The sequence below is a fragment of the Zalophus californianus genome, chromosome X (assembly GCF_009762305.2).
Source record: "Zalophus californianus isolate mZalCal1 chromosome X, mZalCal1.pri.v2, whole genome shotgun sequence".
Taxonomy (NCBI): domain Eukaryota; kingdom Metazoa; phylum Chordata; class Mammalia; order Carnivora; family Otariidae; genus Zalophus; species Zalophus californianus.
In genome coordinates this window covers 128,415,299-128,438,438 of record NC_045612.1, presented here as the reverse complement: position 1 = coordinate 128,438,438, position 23,140 = coordinate 128,415,299, and the positions used below count along the sequence as shown (strand labels likewise).

At 59.9% G+C, this 23,140-nt stretch overlaps 1 protein-coding gene across 1 annotated transcript; it reads right to left on the bottom strand.

Moving 5' to 3' along the window:
• Window positions 1-1,017: 1,017 nt before the first annotated feature.
• Window positions 1,018-21,329, bottom strand: ASMTL (acetylserotonin O-methyltransferase like). Its single transcript, XM_035725725.1, has 13 exons — window positions 21,189-21,329; window positions 19,207-19,338; window positions 17,973-18,020; window positions 17,781-17,845; window positions 16,333-16,394; window positions 15,420-15,528; window positions 13,999-14,395; window positions 11,330-11,492; window positions 9,333-9,508; window positions 8,063-8,180; window positions 7,088-7,231; window positions 6,135-6,257; window positions 1,018-1,591 (listed from the first exon to the last, which is right to left on the bottom strand). The coding sequence occupies exons 1-13, from the start codon at window positions 21,279-21,281 to the stop codon at window positions 1,371-1,373; spliced, it is 1,851 nt and encodes a 616-aa protein (XP_035581618.1). The 5' UTR covers window positions 21,282-21,329; the 3' UTR covers window positions 1,018-1,370.
• Between the last annotated feature and the right edge of the window lie 1,811 nt (window positions 21,330-23,140).

Genomic DNA, 23,140 nt, shown 5'->3' with positions numbered 1-23,140 from the left:
GAGACCCAGCTTGTGATTAAAAAAAAAAAAATTGGACTCCAACCAAAAGTATGCATTTATGTGTGTGTGGAATATATATACACAGAATTTGCATATACTTGTCTATTTTATGAGCTGCGTACAGTGGTTTATTTTTACTATTATTTTTTATTATTAACTTTTTAAGATTTTATTCATTTATTTGACAGAAAGAGAGAAAGAGTGCACGTGCAGGATTGGGGGAGGGGTGGGGAGAAGCACACCCCCCGCTGAGCAGGGAGCAGGATGCAGAACTCGATCCCAGGACCCCAGGATCATGACCTGAGCCGGAGGCAGACGCTTAACCCACTGAGCCACCCAGGCGCCCCTACTGTTATTATTTTTTAAAGATTTATTTGTGAGCGACACAGCGAGCAAGCAGGTGCGTGCGGGGAGGGGGAGGGGCAGAGGGGAGGCGACAGAATCTCAAGCAGACGCCCCGCTGAGCGCAGAGCCAGACAGGAGGCTTGATCCCATGACTCGAGTTCCTGACCTGAGCCCAAACCAAGCATCCAGCCCTCAGCCGACTGAGGCAGGCGGCGGCCCTGAAGGTCACCATTAGGGGGCAAGCATGAGCGCGATAACACAGGGTGGCCTATCTGAAGGTGTCCCGTCTGACCGACTGGGCCGTTTTTCTAACAGTTAGGTCACGTCAACAACAGAGAGAATGGAAACGCACCTGCTCTCTTAACACAAGATAAATTACTGAAATCCACAAGAGCCTTGGGCGTGACATCGGTCGCTTGGGGACGTGGCTTGGACACCGCCTCTTGACCCGATAAACCACAGCCCGCGTGAGCCAACCAGCTTCTGAGAGACAGCAGTTCTTCAAGGTCGCAGGGGGCGGAGGGGGCCCTGCCTCCCAGCATCCGGGCAGAGGGGGTGGGAGAAGGGGCGCCCCAGGAACCCGGCACACTCCCCGGGTGCCCCTGGGCTGGGACTCACATGGACACACCCATTTAGAACAGGCGTGAAGGAAGAGGGACTCAACCATGTCAGCAGGTGGGGCCGGGGCAGCGCGGAACGCTGACACCTGCTGGAGAGAGCCGGGCAGGCCCCAGGCTCCCGCCCAACCGGCGCCCCTGGGTGCCGCGCCGCCTTTCCAAAGGCGGACGGGCTCCGGCCACGCAGGCGGGACCCCGGGCGAGCCCTGGCCGGCGCTGACCCCCTCCGGGCACGGCCTGCCCCATCTCGGAACCCACAAATGAGCTTGGAGCAAGTGCATTTTGCTGCTTTAATCTGTTAGGTTACACGGTTGGTGAGCTGTCGGTCATCGTTGTACCTGGCGGCCAACAGTGGGGACGGGGACCCCCGTGGGCCTCCGGGGAGAGCAGCGTGTAATGCCGGGGGCCTCAGGGTGGCGAGGCTCTGGTGCCCAGGACCACGTCCAGCCTGTCTCCCGCGTGCGCCAGCCGGACGTCCCAGAAGCCATGCTGCTCCAGCAGCCTGCGGTACTCGGGCAGGCTGCGCTCCCGCCCCTGGGTCCGCACCAGCAGGTTCAAGGACGCGGGCAGGCTGCCCCGCGCTGCTCGATTCTCCTCCAGGACTGTCTCGGCCACCAAGATGCCACCGCCTGCGAAGAACACAGCCAGCTGCAGTCGTGCGCAAGACCCGGCGGGGAGCCCGGCTGGGGCGGCCGGTTTCCAGGGGGACGGGACTACTTGCGGGGAGGCTGAGGACAGTGCCCACCAGCCTGGGGAACCAGGACCAGAGGGGCACAGAGACAGAAAGGCATGGAGGGGAGAAGAGGAAAACAGATAGGGAGAAGTCTCAGGGCCCGCGCTGCAGAGATGCCCAGCGCACGCGCCCACAGCCCGGGGCTCCACTATGGATTCACCGCGTGGGGAAACAAGTCAGGAACTCTGGGTGTAGGGACCCGAGATCCCGTCAGGGAGCACGCATTCACTTTGGAAATCCCAGGAGCAGCCGGGAGCTCTGGAGCAGGGTTAGGACCCGCCCCGCCAGTTCCAGGAACACTTGGATTACTGGTGCACAAAGCGTGAGAGCTTCAAGAACGAAGTGTGTGCGTGTGTGTGCGCCCGTGTGCGCGCCCTTATAGACGTCTGTCTGCGCCTCTATTTTCCTTAAAAGCGTTCAGAAAGGATGCAGAAACCAAGCCGCGGGAACCTAACACCCTTGGGATGGAAAGGAGCCCCGAAGGAAGTAGGTTATGTTTGCTTTATGTGGTTGTTCTTCAAACTGAGACCCACGGACAAGGGGCAAGGGAGACAGCAACACCACAGCAGTGACGGCAACTAGGAGAATTCTGGTGCGTCTTCTGTTGGTTCCAGGCATTTCAGTGACTAGGCAGTTAACAGAACCGGGATCGGAGCATATATGCTCGCTCTGTAGTGTATCAGTCTGTGCTTTTCAAAGTAATACATACGAGCGGTTAATACCACTGGCTCCCCAAGACTTAAGTTAAAACCACCCACTTTCCGCTCTGTCCTGCGGCCCCCAGGCTCCCCCCGCCCCCCCCTTCTGCCCTCGGTGCAGCTGACCACTGAACTCCCAGCTCTGGGGGTGGAGAGAAGCCCTGGTTCCTGGCGGCTGCCAGGGTCTGTGTTGTAAGGACGTGTCTCGTGGCCGATTTCAAGCTTGGCATGAATGGGCGGGCAGGCAGCATTACTGAAAGTTTACCCAGCAGTTCCAGCCAGTGGGGGAGAAGCCTCGATGCCCCCGTGCACAACCCCACCCCCACCCCACTCCCTCTACAGTATAAACACTCCTTGAAACTTAATTGTCTCCCGAGGGGGGTGAGGATTCACCCAGAGCTCAATTCCCAACCCTGTCTCCTCCCCAGGGGATACTACAGTTTTACAATTCTTTCATTCTCAGCTTTGTGAACATGCATTCTGGGCTGGGCTCTGTTCCCGGGCTTGGGAACGTGGCGGGGAAGAAACAGGCAGAAACCAGTCCTCCCAGGGCCACGTTCTTCGTGGTGAGCCCATGTGACATGGGTATGACCACACCTCTCACTAAGAGCATGCGTGTCCTGGGCCTGTGGCAACAAATGACCACGGACTGGTTATTTATTCTCTCCCAGCTCTGGGGACCAGAGTCGGAGATCCAGGCGGGGCAGGGCCACTGAGATCCAGGCGGGGCAGGGTTGTGCTCCCTCCAGAGGCTCCAGGGGAGGGTCCTTCCTGCCTCTTCCAGCTTCTGGGGCTCAGGTGTCCCCGGGCTGGTGGCCATGTCCCTCCCATCTTTTCCTCCGTCTTCACGTGGCTTCTCCTCTGTGTGTGTGTGTCTCCTCTTGTGTCTCTTACAAGGACACCTGTCATTGGATTTAGGGCCACCCTGATCCAGAATGAGCTCATCTCAGATCTTTCACTTCATCACATCTGCAAAGACCCTGTTTCCGAATAAGGTCCCATTCACAGGTTCCAAGGGGACATGAATTTGGGGTGGGGGGGGAAGGTTGAACAAGTCATCCTGCTACACGGACCAACAAGGATGCCTTAACTACGCTATCTTGGCCCTGAAATTTGCTCATTTAAAAGAAGTTGCTTAGTTTCCTCTGCAGCTCTTGTTAACATGTTCCTAAATGCTCCGGAAGATTTGTCAACACGTTGTGATACTGTTTCCAAACCCTCCGGCATGTGACGTAACTCATCTGTGTCCATGGCTCTGCATGTCCGGCCCAAAGGCCTCTCACCGCCCCCCCGTCCCCTGCCTGGGCCGTCACCTGGGGCCCCCCAATGTTGTCCCGTGGCGGGAGCACCCTAGTGTCCCGGTTCCTGGGTGTCCGTGTGCACTTCACTCCAGAATGTCTCCAGAAGCCTCCTAGGAATGGCAGGCTCACTGAGTCCACAAACGTCTACGGTACTTCTGTCTACACATGTAAACCAGTAATGGGGGAATCTGTCCATTCACTTTCCGTGCTGCACTTTTTTTTTTTTTAAGATTTACTCATTTTAGAGAGAGCGAGCCAGCAAGAGGGACAGAGAGAGACTCTCAAGCGGACTCCACGCTGACCAAGAGCCTGACTCGCCGCTCGATCCACGACCCTGAGATCATGACCTGAGCCGGTATCAAGAGTCGGACGCTCAGCGGACTGAGCCACCCAGCCCCCCTTCCCGCTGAATATATACCGTGGCTCTGCTGTCCTCACACTGATTTTGAGGGACCCCGTGTGTTTCTGATGCCCATTCCTGGTGTGTGACTCAGTTTCCACACAGGCTCATCTCTGGGTCCCCGGGATCCTCAAATGTCAGCTTTGTGCCCGATACGGGATGTGGTGGTTTCCCGGCTTCTGGCTCCCGGGGCCTGGGGGCCCCCACGGGTCGGGCGTTAGGGCTCCTGGCTGGAACCCTGAATCGCCTGGCTTTCCGTGCCGTGGCTGTAGGTCCAATCCGTCTCTGCCTTATTCTTCATTTGTAAGAACATTCTCATTCTTTACTCCTGTGGCCATGCTCTGTGCACAGACAGACTCTGCCCTCTGCCTCCAGGAGCCGGTGTGTTGATGCTCTGTCCCACGGGCCCCACGTGTGTCTTCGAGGGGCCTGGATACCTGCTCACCTGGGAGGAGTGGGGGCTCGGCGCTCTTGGAGCTAGGAGAACGCCCACGTCAGCCGGGGGCAGGGGGCTTTTCTCTGGAGGATGGGAGGTGGGGGGAGGGGACACAGAGCGGCCGGCACGTGGAAGGGGGCCCTGGAGGAAGAGGCGGACGGGACGCATCAAAAATGTCGGCCGACTCTCGTCCAGAATAAAACGTTCCCGTGCGCCCTCCACGGGGCCCTGTGTCTGAACCGGGAGCCACGGAGAACCAGAGACGGCCTTCCCGGCTGTGCGGGGCATCAGACCCCTGCAGGGGAGGGGCTCGCGGTGATGGTTAATTTTACGGGTCATGTCGGCTGGGCCACGGTGCCCAGATACACAGTCGAGCATCATTCTGTGGAGTTCCTGTGAAGTTTCCTTCTGGATGAGATTCACGGTTCAGTCTGCAGACTCAGAGTAAAGCAGAGGGCCCTCCGTAGCGTGGATGGGCCTTGTCCAGTCAGTTGAAGGCCTCAAGAGAAAAACAGACTGACCTCCTGCAGGAAGAGGGAATTCTGCCTCCGGCCGGTCTTCAAACTAGAGCCTCAGCATCAGCTTGTCACTGGGTCTCCAGGTGCCTCATTCAACCTGCAGCCTGGACGTCCCAGGCTACACAATCACATGAGCTAATTCCTGGCAACAAATCTGTGTCTCTCTCTTTATCTCTACACACACACACACACACACACTTCGTTGCACTTTACCTTTGCTTTGCTTTGTGTGCGAAATGGGATCAAACACGTGGGGTGTCTCCTGGTGCCCGCGGAGCAGAAGACAAAAGCCCCGTCGCAGTGTAAAAAAGGACCCGCAAACTGCTGCATCGTTTATGTTCCCTAAGTGCACAAGGCGGCAACGGAGGTGCCTTGCAAGAAACCGGGAGCACAAGACACGGGAGTGAGGGCCCGCCAGCACGTCTGCCCTGGGGCCAGGCCACGGCGTTCATGAGATTCAGGACGGGAAGGGTTTCTTCCCCACATTTAGGGCTGCCCCCTGGAAGCTCTCCCTCACGTCTAACTCAAGGCCTTCCTGCTCCGGCTTTCATGTAACTTCTGTTTGTGGCCTTGGTCGGGTGTAGACACCCGGAGACGCCCGTGTCTGCCATTCCACGTCCCCACCTGCCCTCCCCCAACGACGCTTCCAATGCCACTGACGCTGTGTTTTATGGGACTGGGACCTCTTAGGGCCCAGGAAGAGCTTCCGGGGGCCAGGCGCGCCCTGCTCCGCGGCCTGATGGGCATATCGGCCCCGACTGGCTTGGACACGAAGTGCTCAGGACACCACTTGGGGAAGCCACAGGCTGTGTCCAGAGGGACACGGCTGGGGGAGCATCCAGGAGACTTTGGGGCCCAAGAGCATGGACGCCGTCACTGGCTTTATGGGTCCAGGACGAGGAGACTCAGGTGAGACGTTCCCAAAGCTCCCGCCATCCTCCTTGTGGATTAAGCACGTGGTCAGGGGGATGGTAAACGGTACCCAGGGGACTGGAAGGGGGCAACCTGGCTCTCTGTAAATTGTTTCTTTTTAAATGAAAACGGCGTTTACATCTGCAGGAAGGACCCGACGCGGCACGGTCTCACCTGGCTTGCAGCTGCCTGAGACGCGGCTCAGCAACTCGTGCACTTTGTCGTCCGGCCACTCGTGCAGAATTCTGGAAAGGAGGTACAGTTCTGCCTCCGGGAGGTCGTCCTTGAAAAAGTCACCTGGGGTGAAAACACGGTGTCAGGAGCCCGTCAGGGAAGCCGGAGCGGGTCCTGCACCTGATGGACACGGCGGCGGGGGGCGGCCCGCTCCCCAGAACTGCTGGAGCAGAAGAAAGACTGCTTGTAGGGAGGGAGAGCCCCAGAACATGCCAGTCGGAACCCCTGCGCCCGCCAGCACGTCTGCCCTGGGGCCAGGCCACGGCGTTCATGAGATTCAGGACGGGAAGGGTTTCTTTCCCACATTTAGGGCTGCCCCCTGGAAGCTCTCCCTCACGTCTAACTCAAGGCCTTCCCGCTCCGGCTTTCATGTAACTTCTGTTTGTGGCCTTGGTCGGGTGTAGACACCCGGAGACGCCCGTGTCTGCCATTCCACGTCCCCACCTGCCCTCCCCCCACGACGCTTCCAATGCCACTGACGTAGCTGCTCACGCTCCCGTTCACGTGATTTAGAGATGCACACGTGCACACACACACAGAGACCCATATGCATGCACACGCACCCAGACAAGGCACAGATCCATGCAGAGACACATGTACACATTTGCCTGCACACGCAGACAACACACACATGTAGGCACATGCACACAAATACATACGTGCAGAGACAGACAACACACCCACGCATGTCCATGCGGAGAGATACACACATTTGCATGCACCTGCGCAGAGACACGTAAACACATCACACACAGATACGCACGTATGCAAACACACGTATTCACAGAAGACACACACGCACCCACACAGACACTCAGACCTGCACACTCCTCTGTAGAAACAAATGAGGCTGGCCCAACATTGACTCACGGCAAAGACAAAGAAGCACTGACCTGGCACGAAGCTGATACGCTCTGTCTGCCGTCCTTCAGGTTGAAAACACGGGACGTGCTCGATGACCTCCGGGAGGTCAACCACAGTCACCTTCAGACGCGGGTACTGCTGGGTGAGCGCTCGGGCCAGGGCACCTGTGCAGCCTGCAGGAATGCAAACACAGACTTTGTGACCCGACCCGTCTGGCGCTGACGAAACCCTTGCCGGTCTCCCAAATTCAACCTTGGCAAAACCAAACTGATGGCCGAGCACACAGAGTGAGGCCAGCACCGCGAAAGAAAGCCAGCCGGCGGCAGAGATCCGTGCTGCCTCATGCAGACCTCGGGGCCCCTCAGGGTCAGGACCTCGCTAGCCGGTGCGCGAGCCGGTGCAGGCCCAGCGCAGATGAGCAGGGGTGGCCACAGACTCATGCAGGGAGCATCAGGGCCCAGCTGTGGGGGGCTGCACTCTTCTCTCTTTTCTGGTGCAAGAATGCAGATGTGATGGCTGGAGCTAGAGCACCTACTCTGGGCCACTGGGACGAAAGGTGTGCAGATGACAGGCAAATGAAAGCTGGTAGCTCTGGGCTCCCCCTGGGACCCCAACCCCACTGGGCCCCTTAAGCAGGAGTCTGCTCCTCCTGTCTGCGGTCCTGGGATAAAGAGGGGTTTGGGATGGGGTGGAAACTATATGGGGCATAATTACAGCTGATGGGATGGGGGCAGACGAGGTCTGCGATCCCGTCCCGCCCGTCAGCAGCCACCAGAAAGGGCCCTACAGACTCTATGGGGGTCTTTGCCCATCACTAGACCCTCCTAACACTTGGGAATATCTGCCCAAGCCCCACCATGGCGGTTAAATTCAGGGCCTTGGGTGCTTTGTAGAGACAGAAACCCATTTTGGACATCTCATTAGCAGATGAGCTGGGCATGACTTAACACAAGAAACGCATGGAGTCCTCTGCACCCGATTCCTGGCGGGGGGGGGCTACGCACCTCCCAGGTCGCAGGCGGAGGTGAATCGGGACAGGTCGAAGGCTGTGGCCACCTGGCGTGCAGTCAGGTTGGTGAGGCCGTGCATGGCCCGCATGAACTGCAGCTTGGTCTGCTTGCTCTGAAACAGAACGGGGTTTGAGGAGAGCCACACAGAGGCCCAGGGGTTTCTGCACCCTGGCTGGGGGCCACCGGGCATTTCTGCAGGCAGGGAGCTCAGTAGGGCTCACGGGGCGGGGGGCATTAGGACAGAGCTGGGTCAGGAGAGGGTTGGGGGGACACAGTCAGGCCCGGGCGGCTGGGGGGGGTTCCTTCAGGGCAGAGCTGGGTTGGGAGGGGGTGGATGGGGCACAGCCAACTAGGGAGGGGCAGAGCAGGGTTGGGGGCTGGAGAGCCCTGCTAGGCACACCTGGGTGGGGGAAGGGCTGGTGGGGCAGGTGGAGGTTGGGTGGGGCAGAAGCAGACTGGGGTGGGGTCCGGTGGGGGCAGGGCCGTGTCCAGCACAGCGGTGTGGGTGTGGGTTGAGGTCCAGCTCCAGTGGAATCCGCCCATCCTAACCCTCACAGATGCCCACGTCTAAGATCTGAAGTCAGTCAACGGGGACGGTCACGCTGGAGGCCCCAGACCCCCACAAAGTATCTCCCTGGACAAGCAGGAGGGGGTATGGGGTGGGGTCCCCCAGTGGCCCTTGCAGGCAGCACCGTGCTGCCTGCGGGGGGCCAGGCCGCGATGGCCGTGCGCACCCCAAAGCACCCACTGTGTCCTGCTCTGCAGACCCAGACTTGCAGCCGGAGGCGGAGGGCCCGACGGGACGCACCGCAGTCTTGCCTGTGGACCCCCAAAGGGTTCTCGAAGGGGAAAGGGGAACGAGGGAGAGACACAGGCAGGAAGTGCTTTGTAAACCGTGACTTGAGTAACAGGGTCCCTTCGATTTAACCGCAGGTAGGAAACATGGTGCGTTAATTCCGCGCAACCTCCGGAGCCTGGTCCTACAAACACTGTCTCCTTCTCGGGTGCTGCCCGGCCCTTGCAGAGTCATCGCAGCCGTGAGCAGCCAGGCACCCTGCACGCCATTCCCCCCCCCGTGCCCCCCACCCACACCAGCCAGCCAGCTGCGGCCTCCTTGGACGATCCCTGATGTCACAGAGGCCAACGTTCCATGGTTTTGTAACAGGTCCCGGTTAACCCGCCAGCAGGAGACGGGTTCTGCACCCGTCAGTCCTTCCGCAAGCTACGCCGGTGATGTGAAAACGAACGTCCGGAGTTACACTACCTGAACGGGGTGTTCCGCCTTCCTCCCGAAAGCCACGTTGGCTCCCTCCCGCACGGCGAGCTCCAGGTCTGTGAAGAGGTTCCAGGCGTGGTCATTGCTGTGCATGGCCAAGCCGTGCAGAGAATACTCGCCGTCGGATGCCAGATGCAGATCTGCCAGGTCCGTGTTGCAGTAACCTGATGCGACAAGGCATCGTGGGGGCTCCTAACGGGGACGCGGCAGCAGACCCCACAGCGGGGGTCTTGGCATGGGGGCGGCTCCACAGGGAGACAAGCCCCGACCCAGCATGCAGGTGGATTCCTGGGTTACCCAAAGTAGACATCCCCAGAGCGAACCCCCCCAAAGCCCCGGGGACAGTCACCCGGCTGGGCCACGGCCCCCAGTTCTTCAATGCAATGCTAAGGCAGGATATTGCTGTGGAGGGTGGTTTGACATCTAGAACGAGATGACCTTAGGCGATGTGGGTGGGCCCTGTCCAATCAGTCGAAGGCGTTAAGAGCAGGGATGAGGTTTTGCTGAGCAAGAAGGAATTCTGCCTCAAGACTTCAGGGCCACTGTGAATTGATTTTCCACCATCCCCGCTATGGCAGCTCGATGACCCGTCTCCTTGCTTTACAACTGCAGGTCTATATCCCCCGGGTTCTGTTTCTCTGCAGAGCCTGGACTGGTGGGGCTCTTCTTCCCTCCATCCTCTTCACACTCAGCCGGGCTGTCTGTAGGACCTGGTCTCCAAGAGCCCCTCCAGGGCACCCACATCTGGAGAATGGGAGGCTGGGGGTACAGGTGATGGTGGAGGAGACCCCTATCTCTCAACGGAAGGCCCCACCGACTGCAACCATTGGAGATAAAGAACAGCACTGCATCCGTTTTAATACTTAAATGTTGTTACTTCCAAAGGGGCCTTCGGAAGAGCAGCAATGCCCCACGAGCACGTGTGGGAATGGTTCACAGGGTTCGCAAGGCATCGGCAAAAACGTGCGGGAAGAAGCTCCGGGGTGATTAAAAGTCTGGACACCCAGAACTTTCTCTAGGTTCAGTCATTATTTTTGATAGAGGAGAAGACCATTAGAACGATCTGGGTGAGGAGAAAGTTCTGTTGTCTGTGTTCCAAATCGTAACTAGGTATTTGTATGACTTTTGTGCAAAGGGCAGGTTCTGGGGCCCATGCCAGCACCCCGCTTTCCTCCTTATCACAGAAGTGAAGGTGCCTCTCCTGCCTGGGGTCCTTGACCCTCCGCCGTCATTTCCAAGCCATCCACAGGGAGCATCCATAGGACCGTCTGCTCTGAGACCATGCGCCAGAGTCTCGTTCATTTCAGCAAACACACTGTTACCCACCCGCCCATCCATCCACCCATCTTCCTACCTACCTATCCATCGACCCTTCCTTCCATCCATCCATCTACGTATCATCCATCCATCCATCTACTTTCCTATCTACCCATTCACCCATTCTTCCTGTCACCGCTTTCCTTCCTTCTTTCCTGCCTCTGTCCATCCATCCAGCCATCCTTCCTTCTTTCCATCTGTCCTTCCATCCATCCATGCAGCCATTCATCTATCCATCCGTCAGTCTATCCATCAAAACCCCGTGACCTACCTAGCTATTCTTCATCTCTATTACCAATCCGTCATCTGTCTATGTGTATCCACCCATTCATCTCATTTCTCTAAATAAGTAAAAACAAACCCGTATCTATGACGTGCACACATACATCTTCCTTCGGTTCTGTTTCTCCGCTGAACTCTAAGTGATACAGCTCCTTTGAGAGCACAGTCCATAAAGAAGTCATTCTCCTCATACACGCACACACAAACAACCCCCCCCCACACACACACTTATGGCTCCTTGCTTCCATCCTCTGCTTCCTACCCTTGGGGAAAAGCCACGTTCTGAGGGTCTGGTCCTCCCTGCCTTGGCTTAGAAGCCACCTTCACTCGGTGACTCCCTTCCACCTACAGCGATTCTCAGCAAGACACTTCGGATGTGTTCTTACCTCTGTCTGCCTTCTCTAGTAATCCCAGGGCCACACAGACATCCAGGAGCCGTTCAGTTCCACACACAGAGGCATCAATTTTGCCTGCAATATCCATGGCCTTCAGCGGGGCTTCATCTTTTAGTACATCAAACACCTTCAGCTTGCAAGCTGTGAACAGGGCCTGTCCATGAAAAACAAGTACAATTCGACTTACTACGTGACTTGTCATGTACTTTTGACTCCCACAGACCCCAGACATGGAGGTCAAAGCTGTGAAACGTATTTAACTTGTCAATAGAAACGTCTCCTCCAGAGAACCGTGGGTTTAGGCTCCAGCCGGTACAAGGTTTGCACAAGGCAAAAGCACATCAGTGAATACCAAGCGGAAAAACTGTCCCATGGGAGAAAAACCGGTATGTTGCAGTTTGGGGCTGAATTGTGTTTTCCCCCAAGATCTGTATGTTGAAGCCCTAACTCCCAGGACCTCAGGATGTGATGGTATTTGGAGGCAAAGGGCTGTCCTAAGGTGCAGAGTCTCTACAAAGCTCAGGACACATGGCCTCCGGTAACAGCGATGACCTTCACTCATGCTGCTCTCAGCTTGGAACGCAAAAACCTTTTGTGACAACTGATGCACATCCACAAAGGGCCAGACGCGGAGCTGCTTCTAGCACTACCGTGATGGACCTGGCAAGGTGACATATGCTCCCAGATTCCCTACTGCCCCTCAGCTTGGTCAGCTCACCTGACCACTGGGACACCTTTGTAAGGAGAGCAATGCACTAAGTGGGCAGACGGATACACAGGTGGGCAAGTAGATAGATAATACATGAGACAGACAGATGATAGTTGATATACAGACAGATAATTGATAGACAGTTTGACCATAGGTACACAGGTAGATACATAGACGACAGTTTGATGATAGGTGGGTAGGCAGATAAACAGACCAGAGAAGGGGTGCCTGGCTGGCTCAGTCGGTTAAGCGTCTGTCTTCGGCTCAGGTCATAATTCCAGAGTCTTGGGATCAAGCCCCACGTTGGGCTCCCTGCTCTGTGGGGAGCCTGTTTCTCCCTTTCCCTATTTCGCTCCCCCTGCTTATGCTCCCTCTCCCCCTCCCCCCGTCAAATGGATACATAAAATCTTTAAAAAGAAAAAAAAATAGGTAGGCAGATGCGAGGACCAGAGTATAGCTCAATCGAGTGACAGCACGATGCCGCTGCAGTTCTGTCTTAACTATTACTTGCAGGGAAACTTGGTATTTGGAGGTACAACACAGCACAACCACCTCTCCTAATCATGAGAGCTTCTGCCCCTGACAAGGCCATCACAAGGAGGTGGCTGGGGTGGAGTGTGGGAAGGGGCAGTCTGCAGTCCCCACCCAGCATCCCCAGAGCCACTGACGTGGCCCCAGCAGAGCCCAGGCACAGGGAGGGCCATCTCCCTGCTGTCTCTCAAGCCCAGAGCCACTCAGGTAGCTGGGAGGTCGGCTGAGTGGGGCAGCGGTAGAAGGCCGGAGAAGATGCACCAGCTGCGTGGGCACGGAAGGGCAGAGTGCAGGGACGGCCGCTACCAGCCCCATCCTTGGCGGAGATGGTGGGAGATGACCAGGTAGGCTTCTGCCTGAGACGCTGTCCAGTCTGGCCTGGACACCCGGGTGTTTCCTGGAAACTGTCTGTGACCGTGCAGGAAGGACAGGAGAGGCCACAATCACAGGCACCGGCTACCTCCGGCAAGCACTCACTGGCCTGCAGGTTCCCACCCCTCCTGGGACACCCTCTGGCTGGGACAGCTGTCCGGGATTCCCAAGGCCACACAGCAGGACGAGGTTGCAGATCCCTCCAGGCAGCTGGTGACCCGGTGCTACAGTCCACCTACCACCTGGCCAGTGGGAATGCTGGGCATCCCAAGGCTGCTGCCCGGTCAACATTCTGGCCCTGCCTCCCCGGGCTGCAGAGAAGTCGGCCAGCGAGGCACTGCGGGCCCAGGCTGGGGTCATGACCGCTGCTCACCTTCAAACACCCTACAGACACCTTGCCCCCGCTGGGCACAGGCCTCGGCCACTGCAGCCCTGAGCACGGAGTCTCACACGCCAGGGTGTGCGCCCCGGGAAATCAGGTCATAGCCTCTGTGGCCCCCGAAGTCAGTATCTCTGTGCCAAGCCATTTAGTGAAGGACGAAAACCAGCTGGGGACACTCTAATGGGCTGAACACTGGCCCCAAGAAGATACGCCAAAGTCCTGACCCCTAGAACCTGAGAAAGGGACCTTATTTAGAAACAGGCTCTTTGCAGATGTGAAGTGAAGGATCTGAGATGAGCTCATCCTGAATCAGGGTGGCCCCAAATCCAACGACAGGTGTCCTTACAAGAGACAGAAGAGGAGACACACACCCAGAGGAGAAGCCGCGTGAGGACGGAGGCAGAGACGGGAGGGATGCGGCCACCAGCCCAGGGACGCTGTGGTCCCGCCCCGCCTGGATCTCAGTGGTCCCGCCCCGCCTGGATCTCAGTGGTCCCGCCCCGCCTGGATCTCAGTGGTCCCGCCCCGCCTGGATCTCAGTGGTCCTGCCCCGCCTGGATCTCAGGCTTCTGGTCTCCAGAGCTGGGAGAGGATGAATTTCCGTGGTCTTAAGCCCCCAGTCTGCGGTCATTTGTTACGGCTGCCCCAGGACACTCAGACAGGTACCTTTGATGCTTTGAAGCCGTCTATGAGTTCTAGAAGGCCCGCTGGGAACTGGGGTGTGATCCCCACTGTCCCGTTGGAGTCTGCTCCTTGCGAGCCAGCAGGAATCTGTCCTCTGTCACCGCCCGCCTCTGCCCTTCGGTGGCTGCCACCCTCGTTGCCCTGAGCAGGGTCTGAGCTGCCCTGCTCCGTGTCGCTCAGGTTCTCGAAGGTGTCGACAGGTGGGATGGAGTCGTGCTTGACCCGCTGCACGTCCTTTCGGCGGGGCGGGTAGTACAGCTCCACCAGCTTCTTGCAGAAGTGGTTCAGGGGGAAGCCCACGACGTTGAGGAAGTCTCCGTGGACGTACTCCACCAGCATGCCCCCCAGAGCCTGGATTCCGTAGCCACCGGCCTTGTCCCTGCGCGGGGAGGAAGGAAGCAGAACGGGGCAGGAGGGAGAGCGGGTGCAAGATTACGGGAGAAAGCAAAGTTTCGAGGCTCAAAAGACTGGTGGTTGGTGGATGGCTTCATTCCGTGCCATCAGACGGGATGGCCGGCCCATCACCCCGGCTGCTTCAGTGAGGAGTCTGGCTCTGGGAAAAGTCCCAAGTGATCCTTTGGTCCCGCCAGGGGCAACGACAAGGTGTCCCGGGCGGTCCCCCGGGGTCACTGCCTCCCTCCCACGCCAGGCCTGGGGCACGGCAGTCTCGGGGGCAGTGCAGAGAGGACCCGGACCCCGGCCGTGCTCTTGTGCACGTCCGCATCTCTGGTCCAGGAGCCTCTGCCAAGACCTCCTTAGGGACCAAAGAGGGCACTTCAAAGACCCTTTCCCGGACCCTGACTTAGCGCCTAGTGCTTTCTACCTGACCCTCCCTCCTCTGCTTGGCCCAGACCCCGGTCCCTAAGATGGCAGGAGGCATCAGTTCAGGGCGTCCTCGGCAGTGGGACCGTCCCCTGGCGTCTGCACCCATGCACCTGTCCCCCACCCGGCCCCGTTCCATGGGGGGAAACGGAACGGGGAGCAGGGGTGCTCAGCCGTGTAGCCACCGGTTCACCTGACAGCAGCACGTGAAGAAAGACTGTTTCTCACACGGTGGGTGGTTCTCATCCACTGTCCCAGCACAGGGCAGCTCAGGTCCTGACACGGGCCCTGCTGCAGCCCCCGGCCCCGACTGCTCCTCTAGCACAGGCATCACCTGGGTCCCTGCACTGACAGCCCGAGCCTGGCCCCCGCTGTAATCGGGACACGAACACGATGACTATGCACTACATGTCTGTGTCCCCCCCCGCCCCCCCTCCAATTCATATATTGAGTATATATGCAAGCAAGTATACCTAACCTGCAAGTCGACGGCGTTAGGGGGTGGGGCCTTTGGGAGGGGATCAGATCATGAGGGTGGCGCACCCACGCACGGGATTAGTGTCCTTGTACGAGGGACTCACATGGGTTCCCCGCTGTCGATGTATTCCCACAGGAGCTCCTCAGACAGCTCGGAGAACTTCACCGTGGTCTCCTCGTGGAACTCGGACACCTCCGTGTCCAGCTGGCCGTCTGCAACACAGGGCTGCCGGTCAGGGTGCACGGCCTCAGGACCCCAGAGCTGTTCTCTGCGTATCTGGGGGACATGTGCCCTGGCTCTGAGTATAAGTCAGCTAAGAACTGTTAATCGGGGGCAGGAGGAGGCCACAAGCAGGAAAAATAAGAGTTATAAACTAAAGCAAGCAAAACTGGTGAGAGGAATAAAAAGTTGCCACCAGAAGACCCAGACCAGTGGGGGGGCCTGGGGTTTGGGGAATAAAAAAGTTGCAACCTGCAGACCCAGACCAGCAGAGGGGTGGGGGAGGGCTGGGGTTTGGGGGATAAAAAGTTGCAACCTGCAGACCCAGACCAGCAGGGGGCCTGGGATTTGCGAGATAAAAAAGTTGCAACTTACAGACCCAGACTAAGGGGGGGGGTGTCTGGGGTTTCCTACAGGAATAGAGGCCTTTGCTGTGGGGTTGGAAAGCCCTGAGCACAGCCTGCAGGGCACATTACACAAAGCAGCATTTACAGCAAATCCTTGGGGTTTGGGTTCTTTAAAAAAAAAAAGAAACACACACCTTCTTTGTTCTACTGTGATTTCAGGATGGCCAGAGTGAGCCAATCCCCTCTGCCTTCCAGACCCCAGAAGGTGTGGAGGGAAGCACCTGTATGGGTCACGCTGGGCGGGCGAGCCCATCTCTGTCAAGTGCTTCGAAGCCTCCATGCAGCCCCAACTTCTGGAAGCAGAAGTGAGGGTGCAGTTCTGTGGGGACGGAGGAGCATGCTCCTCCAGTGGTGGCCCCGGGCCTGGGGAGGGTGCTGTTGGCACTGTACCTTTGGTACAACAGTGGACAATGGCGACGCCCGTGAACACGCTGTGCTCTTTCCCGTTCAGCCTGCAAGATGCAATCAGTATGATGTGTCCCCCCCCCGCCTCACGGACGCAGCATGTTCCGGCCACCCGGCTCTCAGCCTGCGTCTGTCTACTGTCCTGCAGTAGAGTGAGACACCAGTGCACGGGACACAGCAGGGCCTGGGGGTTGAGACACCCTGAGATGGGTGGGTGGGCATGCCCCGCCGGGAGGGAGACTGCCTGTCTGCCCTCTGCCTGAGCAGAAGCTCAGGGGGAAAGCCGGTCATATGGAGGTGGGCATGGGGAGGCCATCACTCAGAAGGACAAGACCAGGAGTAAAAGCTCACGGACACACGGACAACCAGAAGGGTGGCCAGGGAGGCTGGGCACAGACCCCTCCCCAGGCTCGGACCCCATTCCAGGCGTGAACCAGGCATGGACCGCCTTGGACCTGAACGCTGTCCCAGGTGCAGACCCTAACCTGAGGACCTGACCCCACCTTGGACATTAACTCCACCCCAGGTGCTGACCCTGACCGGGACCCTAACCTGAGGACCTGACCCCGCCCTGGACATTAACCCCACCCTAGGGGCTGACCCTGCCTGGGATCCTAACCTGAGAACCTGACCCCACCGCAGGTGCTGACCCTGCCCAGGACCCTACCCTGAGAACCTGACCCCACCCCAGACATCAACCTCACCCCAGGTGCTGACCTTGCCCGGGACCCTAACCCGGGAACTAGACCCCACCCCAGGTACTGACCCTGCCTAGGACCCTAACCTGGGAACCAGACCCCATCCCAGACATTAACCCCACCCCAGGTGCTGACCCTGCCTGGGACCCTAACCTGAGAACCTGACCCCACCCCAGACATCAACCTCACCCCAGGTGCTGACCTTGCCCGGGACCCTAACCTGGGAACCAGACCCCACCCCAGGTACTGACCCTGCCTGGGACCCTAACCTGGGAACCAGACCCCACCCCAGGTGCTGACCCTGCCTGGGACCCTAACCTGAGAACCTGACCCCACCCCAGACATTAACCCCACCCCAGACGCTGACCCTGCCTGGGACCCTAACCTGTGGACCTGACCCCACCCCAGACATTAACCCCCCCCCCCAGGTGCTGACCCTGCCCAGAACCCTAATGGGAGAACTAGATCCCACCCTGGACATTATCCCTACCCCAGGTGCTGACCCTGCCTGGGACCCTAACCTGGGAACCAGGCCCCACCCTGGACATCAACCTCACCCCAGGTGCTGACCCTGCCTGGGACACTAACCCAGACCCAGGTGCTCACTCCACCCTAAGGCCTGCTCCCCACCCCAGGTGTGGACCCCATCCTGGGCCCTGACCCCACCCCACGCATGGACCCTGCCCCAGACCCTGCCCCAGTGCTGTTCCCAGGGGGACCGCAGTCTGCACCCACCTGGAGAGCATCCTGTACGCATCTTGCTTGTCCACCGGCTTCTCCAGAATCAGCCCCCCGACCGTCTGCCAGAGAACCAGGGAGGGGTCCACTCTCACTAAGCCAGATCTCACCGTCCACACCTTGATTTCAGTCACCAAGGACACAAAAACCAAACTGGAGGCCAGAAAAGGCCCCTGAGGGGGGACTCACCACAATGGTGTCCGCTCCGATGACAACATCTGGGGCCCGGAGGTCCTTCTGCAAGAAATCCGAACCCAGCTTTAGAAACGACATCCCTGTGGGTCTTGCCCAAATACCCTGGTGGCGTGACGGGTGGATACGAAGCCTGTCTCACTTCGGAAATTAAGAATGTCCCCAGTAGGAACACGAGTGTGACCCCAAATCCTCCCCAAGCTACCCTGAATTAAGGACAAAGCCGGTTTTTTGACCTGCTCAATGTAAGTTGAAGAAAAGGTAGTCCAGACAATAAAATAAATCCAAGTGGAAAATTCAGGCTTGCAGCTGAACACGCTCGTCTGGGATCTATACAGACTAGGTTGTACTTAAAAATTAACCTTTCCACTGTCGAAAATCAATGGATCAATACTTGTTTATTTATAGCAATACTTATTATAGCATTAAGTACGGTGCATCTGTTATGTTACAGTAATTACAATAGGATATTATTATAACACTTAGCAATACTAATCTACCTTCATTATGTATCATAAACGATGCTGCTATACTCACTGCAATGGTATATTATATAGTAATAATAGTAATAGTTTAGGTCCACTAATTCTGTATCATAAATGACGATGTTATGCTCATTGCAACAGTATACTACATAGCAACATAAAACAATAATTTAGGTCCGTTAATTCTGTATCATTTTTTTCTTTTTTTTTAAAGATTTTATTTATTGAGAGAGAGGGAGACACAGTGTTGGGTGGGAGGAGCTGGGAGGAGAGGGAGAAGCAGGTGCCCCTTGAGCAAGGAGCCCAACGTAGGGCTCAATCCCAGGACCCTGGGCGTTAATTCTGTATCATGAGTGATGCCATTATATTACTTACAATATTACTTACATAGTCATATACAGAAATAGATACTCTATATTCATTCTTTATTGTAAGTGATATTGTAATATTAATCGTAATAGTATGTTACACAGTAGCACATAGTAATAAATAAGCTACGTTAATTTTTTACGATAAATGATACCATTCTGTTAATCCCAATGGCATATTACAGAGTAAGACGGGTCAACTATGTTACATCAAAGGTACTATCACGTTAATTATAACAGTATGCTACACGGCAACACTCATTCATAGATCAGCTGCAGTAATTGCATAGGATACGGTAAATGGCATTTATTTATGACATGTCCATCGAAAACCGAGCAAGAGAACTCTCTAAAGACGCAGAAGCAGAGCCCCCTTGCCTGGTGCATCCTGCTGGCCACCTCCAGGGCCTTCTGCTTGGCGGTTTCGATGGCGTAGGCATAAGGCGTGGGGAAGGACGCTTTATCAAGCTTCTCTTTGAACCTGGAAGGCACCACCTCGAACCTGAGACCCTGAAAGAGGGGAGAACAGGGTCTTGGGGCATGACAGGAAGAACCCAAGGACCTTGAGCAGCATGTGCCAGGTTTATAGCAAACGTGGCCTCTCCCACGCGCCAGGAAGAAGTGAGACACTGACCAGTGCCAGCCCCTGGCTGGCCGGGGACCCGCAGACCTGGTGGGAAGACATCGGTACACGGGGCAGCCACGCAGAGGCCAGCAGGACAGTTTGGTTGGGGCGCAGGGGTCCGAGGCTCTGTGGGGTCAAAGGGCTCCCAAAGTGTCCCTGAGGCCAGCATTTCACCCCCACGGTGGACAAAGAGCTGAAAACATCCCGCCAGCACAAAATGCCACAAAGGACCGACCGTGGTCCCCAAACACATGTGGACAGGCAAGACAGCTCCCCGTGGGGAGCTGGTCATGCAGAAGGTGACACCCCGGAGTTGGTGGAGACAGGACCGTGGTCTTGAACACAGACCGCCAAACTTCCCCAACCCACCGGCAGCCCCCCGACAGAGCTCCCGTGGGGCTCTGGGCACCCCTGCCCCCACCTCTCTCAGGGGCCCCCTCCTCGGCCCTTGACCTCCTACACCCTGTCTTCTGCTCTGTACCACCCCCCAACCCCTCCTCCTATCTCCAGTACCCCCTGCCCCCCAGACAGGGCCTCCCCACAGTGACCACGTCCCCTCCACTCTGGCTCCGTCTCTCCCCCATTACCAGCTCCAGGATGGACCCAGCTCAGGCACAGACATGGCCTTGGCCTGGCAGCGCTACCCCCCACCGGCCCCCCGGCCGGCAGGTCCTAGGCTACTTGGCCTGGCCCGAAGACTCTGGTCCCACACCATACAGACTGCAATTACTCTCAGTCACTGGGACCCTGCAGCACCATGCCATGGCTCCAAAGAAGACCCCAGTCTGCAGACCCCTGCTACCAGATCAATAAGAGTCCCACTTTCCCCAGCCTGCAGCCCGCAGCTCCTGGCCTGGAGCCACTGGTCACTAGACCCCAGTCACAGGGCCCCGCAGCGTCACTAGGACTCCTGGCACGAGCCCCACTGGTCTGGTCAGCAAGCCCTCGGTTACCAGGTCCCCCAGCACCAGGCCATCCTGGGTCACCAGGGCCCTTTGGCCCCAGGGACCAGTCACCAGACCACCCCCCTGGCCACCTGGCACCAGGCCCCTCCTTGGTCACCAGGCTCCTGGTCCCCAGGCCCCTGGAAACGGGCTGACAGGCACGAGGCTCCCAATCACTAGATCCCCCCGTCACCGAGACCTCCCCCTTCCACACCTCCCCCCACCGCCCCCCACCTCCCAGGTCTCCAGACCCCTCCCCCAGGCCTCCGGCCTAGAGATCAATAGGTCCCTGGCTCACCAGCGCGCCCCCGCCCCCACACCAGAACCAGAAGCCCCAGTCACCAGACCTCCAATCACCTGGAGCCCCAGTCCCCCAGTCACCAGAGCCCCAGGTCACCAGACCCTCTGGCCCCAGATGCCCCAGATCAGTAGGCCTCCCCCGCACCAGGCCCCCAGGCTCCCGGCCCCCCCCCCAGGTGCCCAGGCCCCCGGCCCCCAGCCCCGCCGCAGACCCCGGCCTCAGACCCACAGTCACCAGGCCCCCGGGGCCCCCAGCCGCGCCGCAGACCCCGGCCCCCGGCCCGCAGTCACCAGGGCCCCGGGCCACCAGGCCCCCAGCCCCGCCGCAGACCCCGGCCCCAGGCCCGCAGTCACCAGGCCCCCGGGCCACCAGGCCCCCCGGGCCCCAGCCCCGCCGCAGACCCCGGCCCCAGGCCCGCAGTCACCAGACCCCCGGCCCCCAGCCCCGCCGCAGACCCCGGCCCCAGGCCCGGCGCAGGCCGCTGGCTCACCGCGTGGCTGAGGATCTCCCGGCGGCGCGGGGAGGCGCTGGCCAGCACCACGCGCTTGTGCAGCAGCTTCCTGATCACCGGGCTCAGCACCATGGCGCCCCGACACCCGCGCCGCGTACCGGGCCTGCAGGCGGACCTGGAGCCGGATGCCCCGCCTCGCGCTTCCGGCCCAGTGAGGCCCCGCCCCCAACGAGGCCCTGGGCCGTGCGACGCCCCGCCCAGGCCCCGCCCCGCCCACAGGAGCCCCGCCCCGCGCCGTGCGTGAAGTCCCGCCCAGGCCCCGCCCCGCGCCGCGCGATGTGGATCCATGGAAGCCCCGCCCCCAACGAGGCACGGGCCGCGCGACGCCCCGCCCAGGTCCCGCCCCGCCCGCCGGAGCCCTGCCCTGCGCCGCGCGCTCTGGGCCGAGTGATGTCCCGCCCCTAACGAGGCCCCGCCCCGCGCGGCGCGGCGCGGCGCCCCGCCCATGACACGCCCCGCCGCGCCCGCCGGAGCCCCGCCCCGCACCGCCCGTTCCTTGCCGAGTGAGGCCCTGCCCCTAACGAGGCCCCGCCCCGCGCGACGGCCCGCCCAGGCCCCCGCCCCGCCCGCCGGAGCCCCGACTTGCCTTCCTAGTCCGGATCCCAGGCTGCGCGTCGCCGCCGCGCTGCGCCTCAAAACCAGCTGTGCCCGCCGAGGGGCAGGGGCGGAGGTCGTTGCGGACGGTCTCCGGGAACCCGACGTGGCGGGACCCCTTGGGAGCCGTGGGGGGCGGACGCAGAGATGGGGGTGTCCCGGAAGGCGGTGGAGGGGCGCGGGCATGGGGGTGCGGAGATGGGGGTCCCCGGGGCACCGCGGAGGGTGCGGCGATAGGGGTGTCCCCGAGAGGCGGTGGGGGGCGCGGGCATGGGGGTGCGGAGATGGGGGTCCCCGGGGCGCTGCGGGCGGTGTGGTGATGGGTGTTCCCGGGGCACCGCGGAGGGTGCGGCGATGGGGGTCCCCGGGAGGCGGTGGAGGGGCGCGGGCATGGGGGTGCGGAGATGGGGGTCCCCGGAGCGCTGCGGGCGGTGTGGTGATGGGTGTTCCCGGGGCACCGCGGAGGGTGCGGCGATGGGGGTGTCCCCGGGAGACGGTGGGGGGGCGCGGGCATGGGGGTGCGGAGATGGGGGTCCCCGGGGCACCGCGGAGGGTGCGGCGATGGGGGTCCCCGGGGCACCGCGGAGGGTGCGGCGATGGGGGTCCCCGGGAGGCGGTGGAGGGGCGCGGGCATGGGAGTGCGGAGATGGGGGTCCCCGGGGCGCAGCGGGCAGTGTGGTGATGGGGTGTTCCCGGGGCACCGCGGAGGGTGAGGAGATGGGGTGTCCCCGGGAGGCGGTGGGGGGCGCGGGCATGGGGGTGCGGAAATGGGGGTCCCCGGGGCGCAGCGGGCGGTGTGGTGATGGGGTGTTCCCGGGGCACCGCGGAGGGTGCGGAGATGGGGGAGTCCTCGGGAGACGGTGGGGGGCGCGGGCATGGGGATGCGGAGATGGGGGTCCCCGGGGCACCTCGGAGGGTGAGGAGATGGGGTGTCCCCGGGAGGCGGTGGGGGCCGCGGGCATGGGGGTGCGGAGATGGGGGTCCCGGGGCACCGCAGAGGATGCGGAGATGGGGGTCCCCGGGGCACCGCGGAGGGTGCGGAGATGGGGTGTCCCCGGGAGGCGGTGGAGGGGCGCGGGCATGGGGGTGCGGAAATGGGGGTCCCCGGGGCACCGCGGAGGGTGCGGAGATCGGGGTGTCCCCGGGAGGCGGTGGGGGGGCGCGGGCATGGGGGTGCGGAGTTGGGGGTCCCCGGGGCACCGCGGAGGGTGCGGCGATGGGGGTCCCCCGGAGGTGGTGGAGGGGCGCGGGCATGGGGGTGCGGAGATGGGGGTCCCCGGGGCGCTGCGGGCGGTGTGGTGATGGGGTGTTCCCGGGGCACCGCGGAGGGTGCGGCG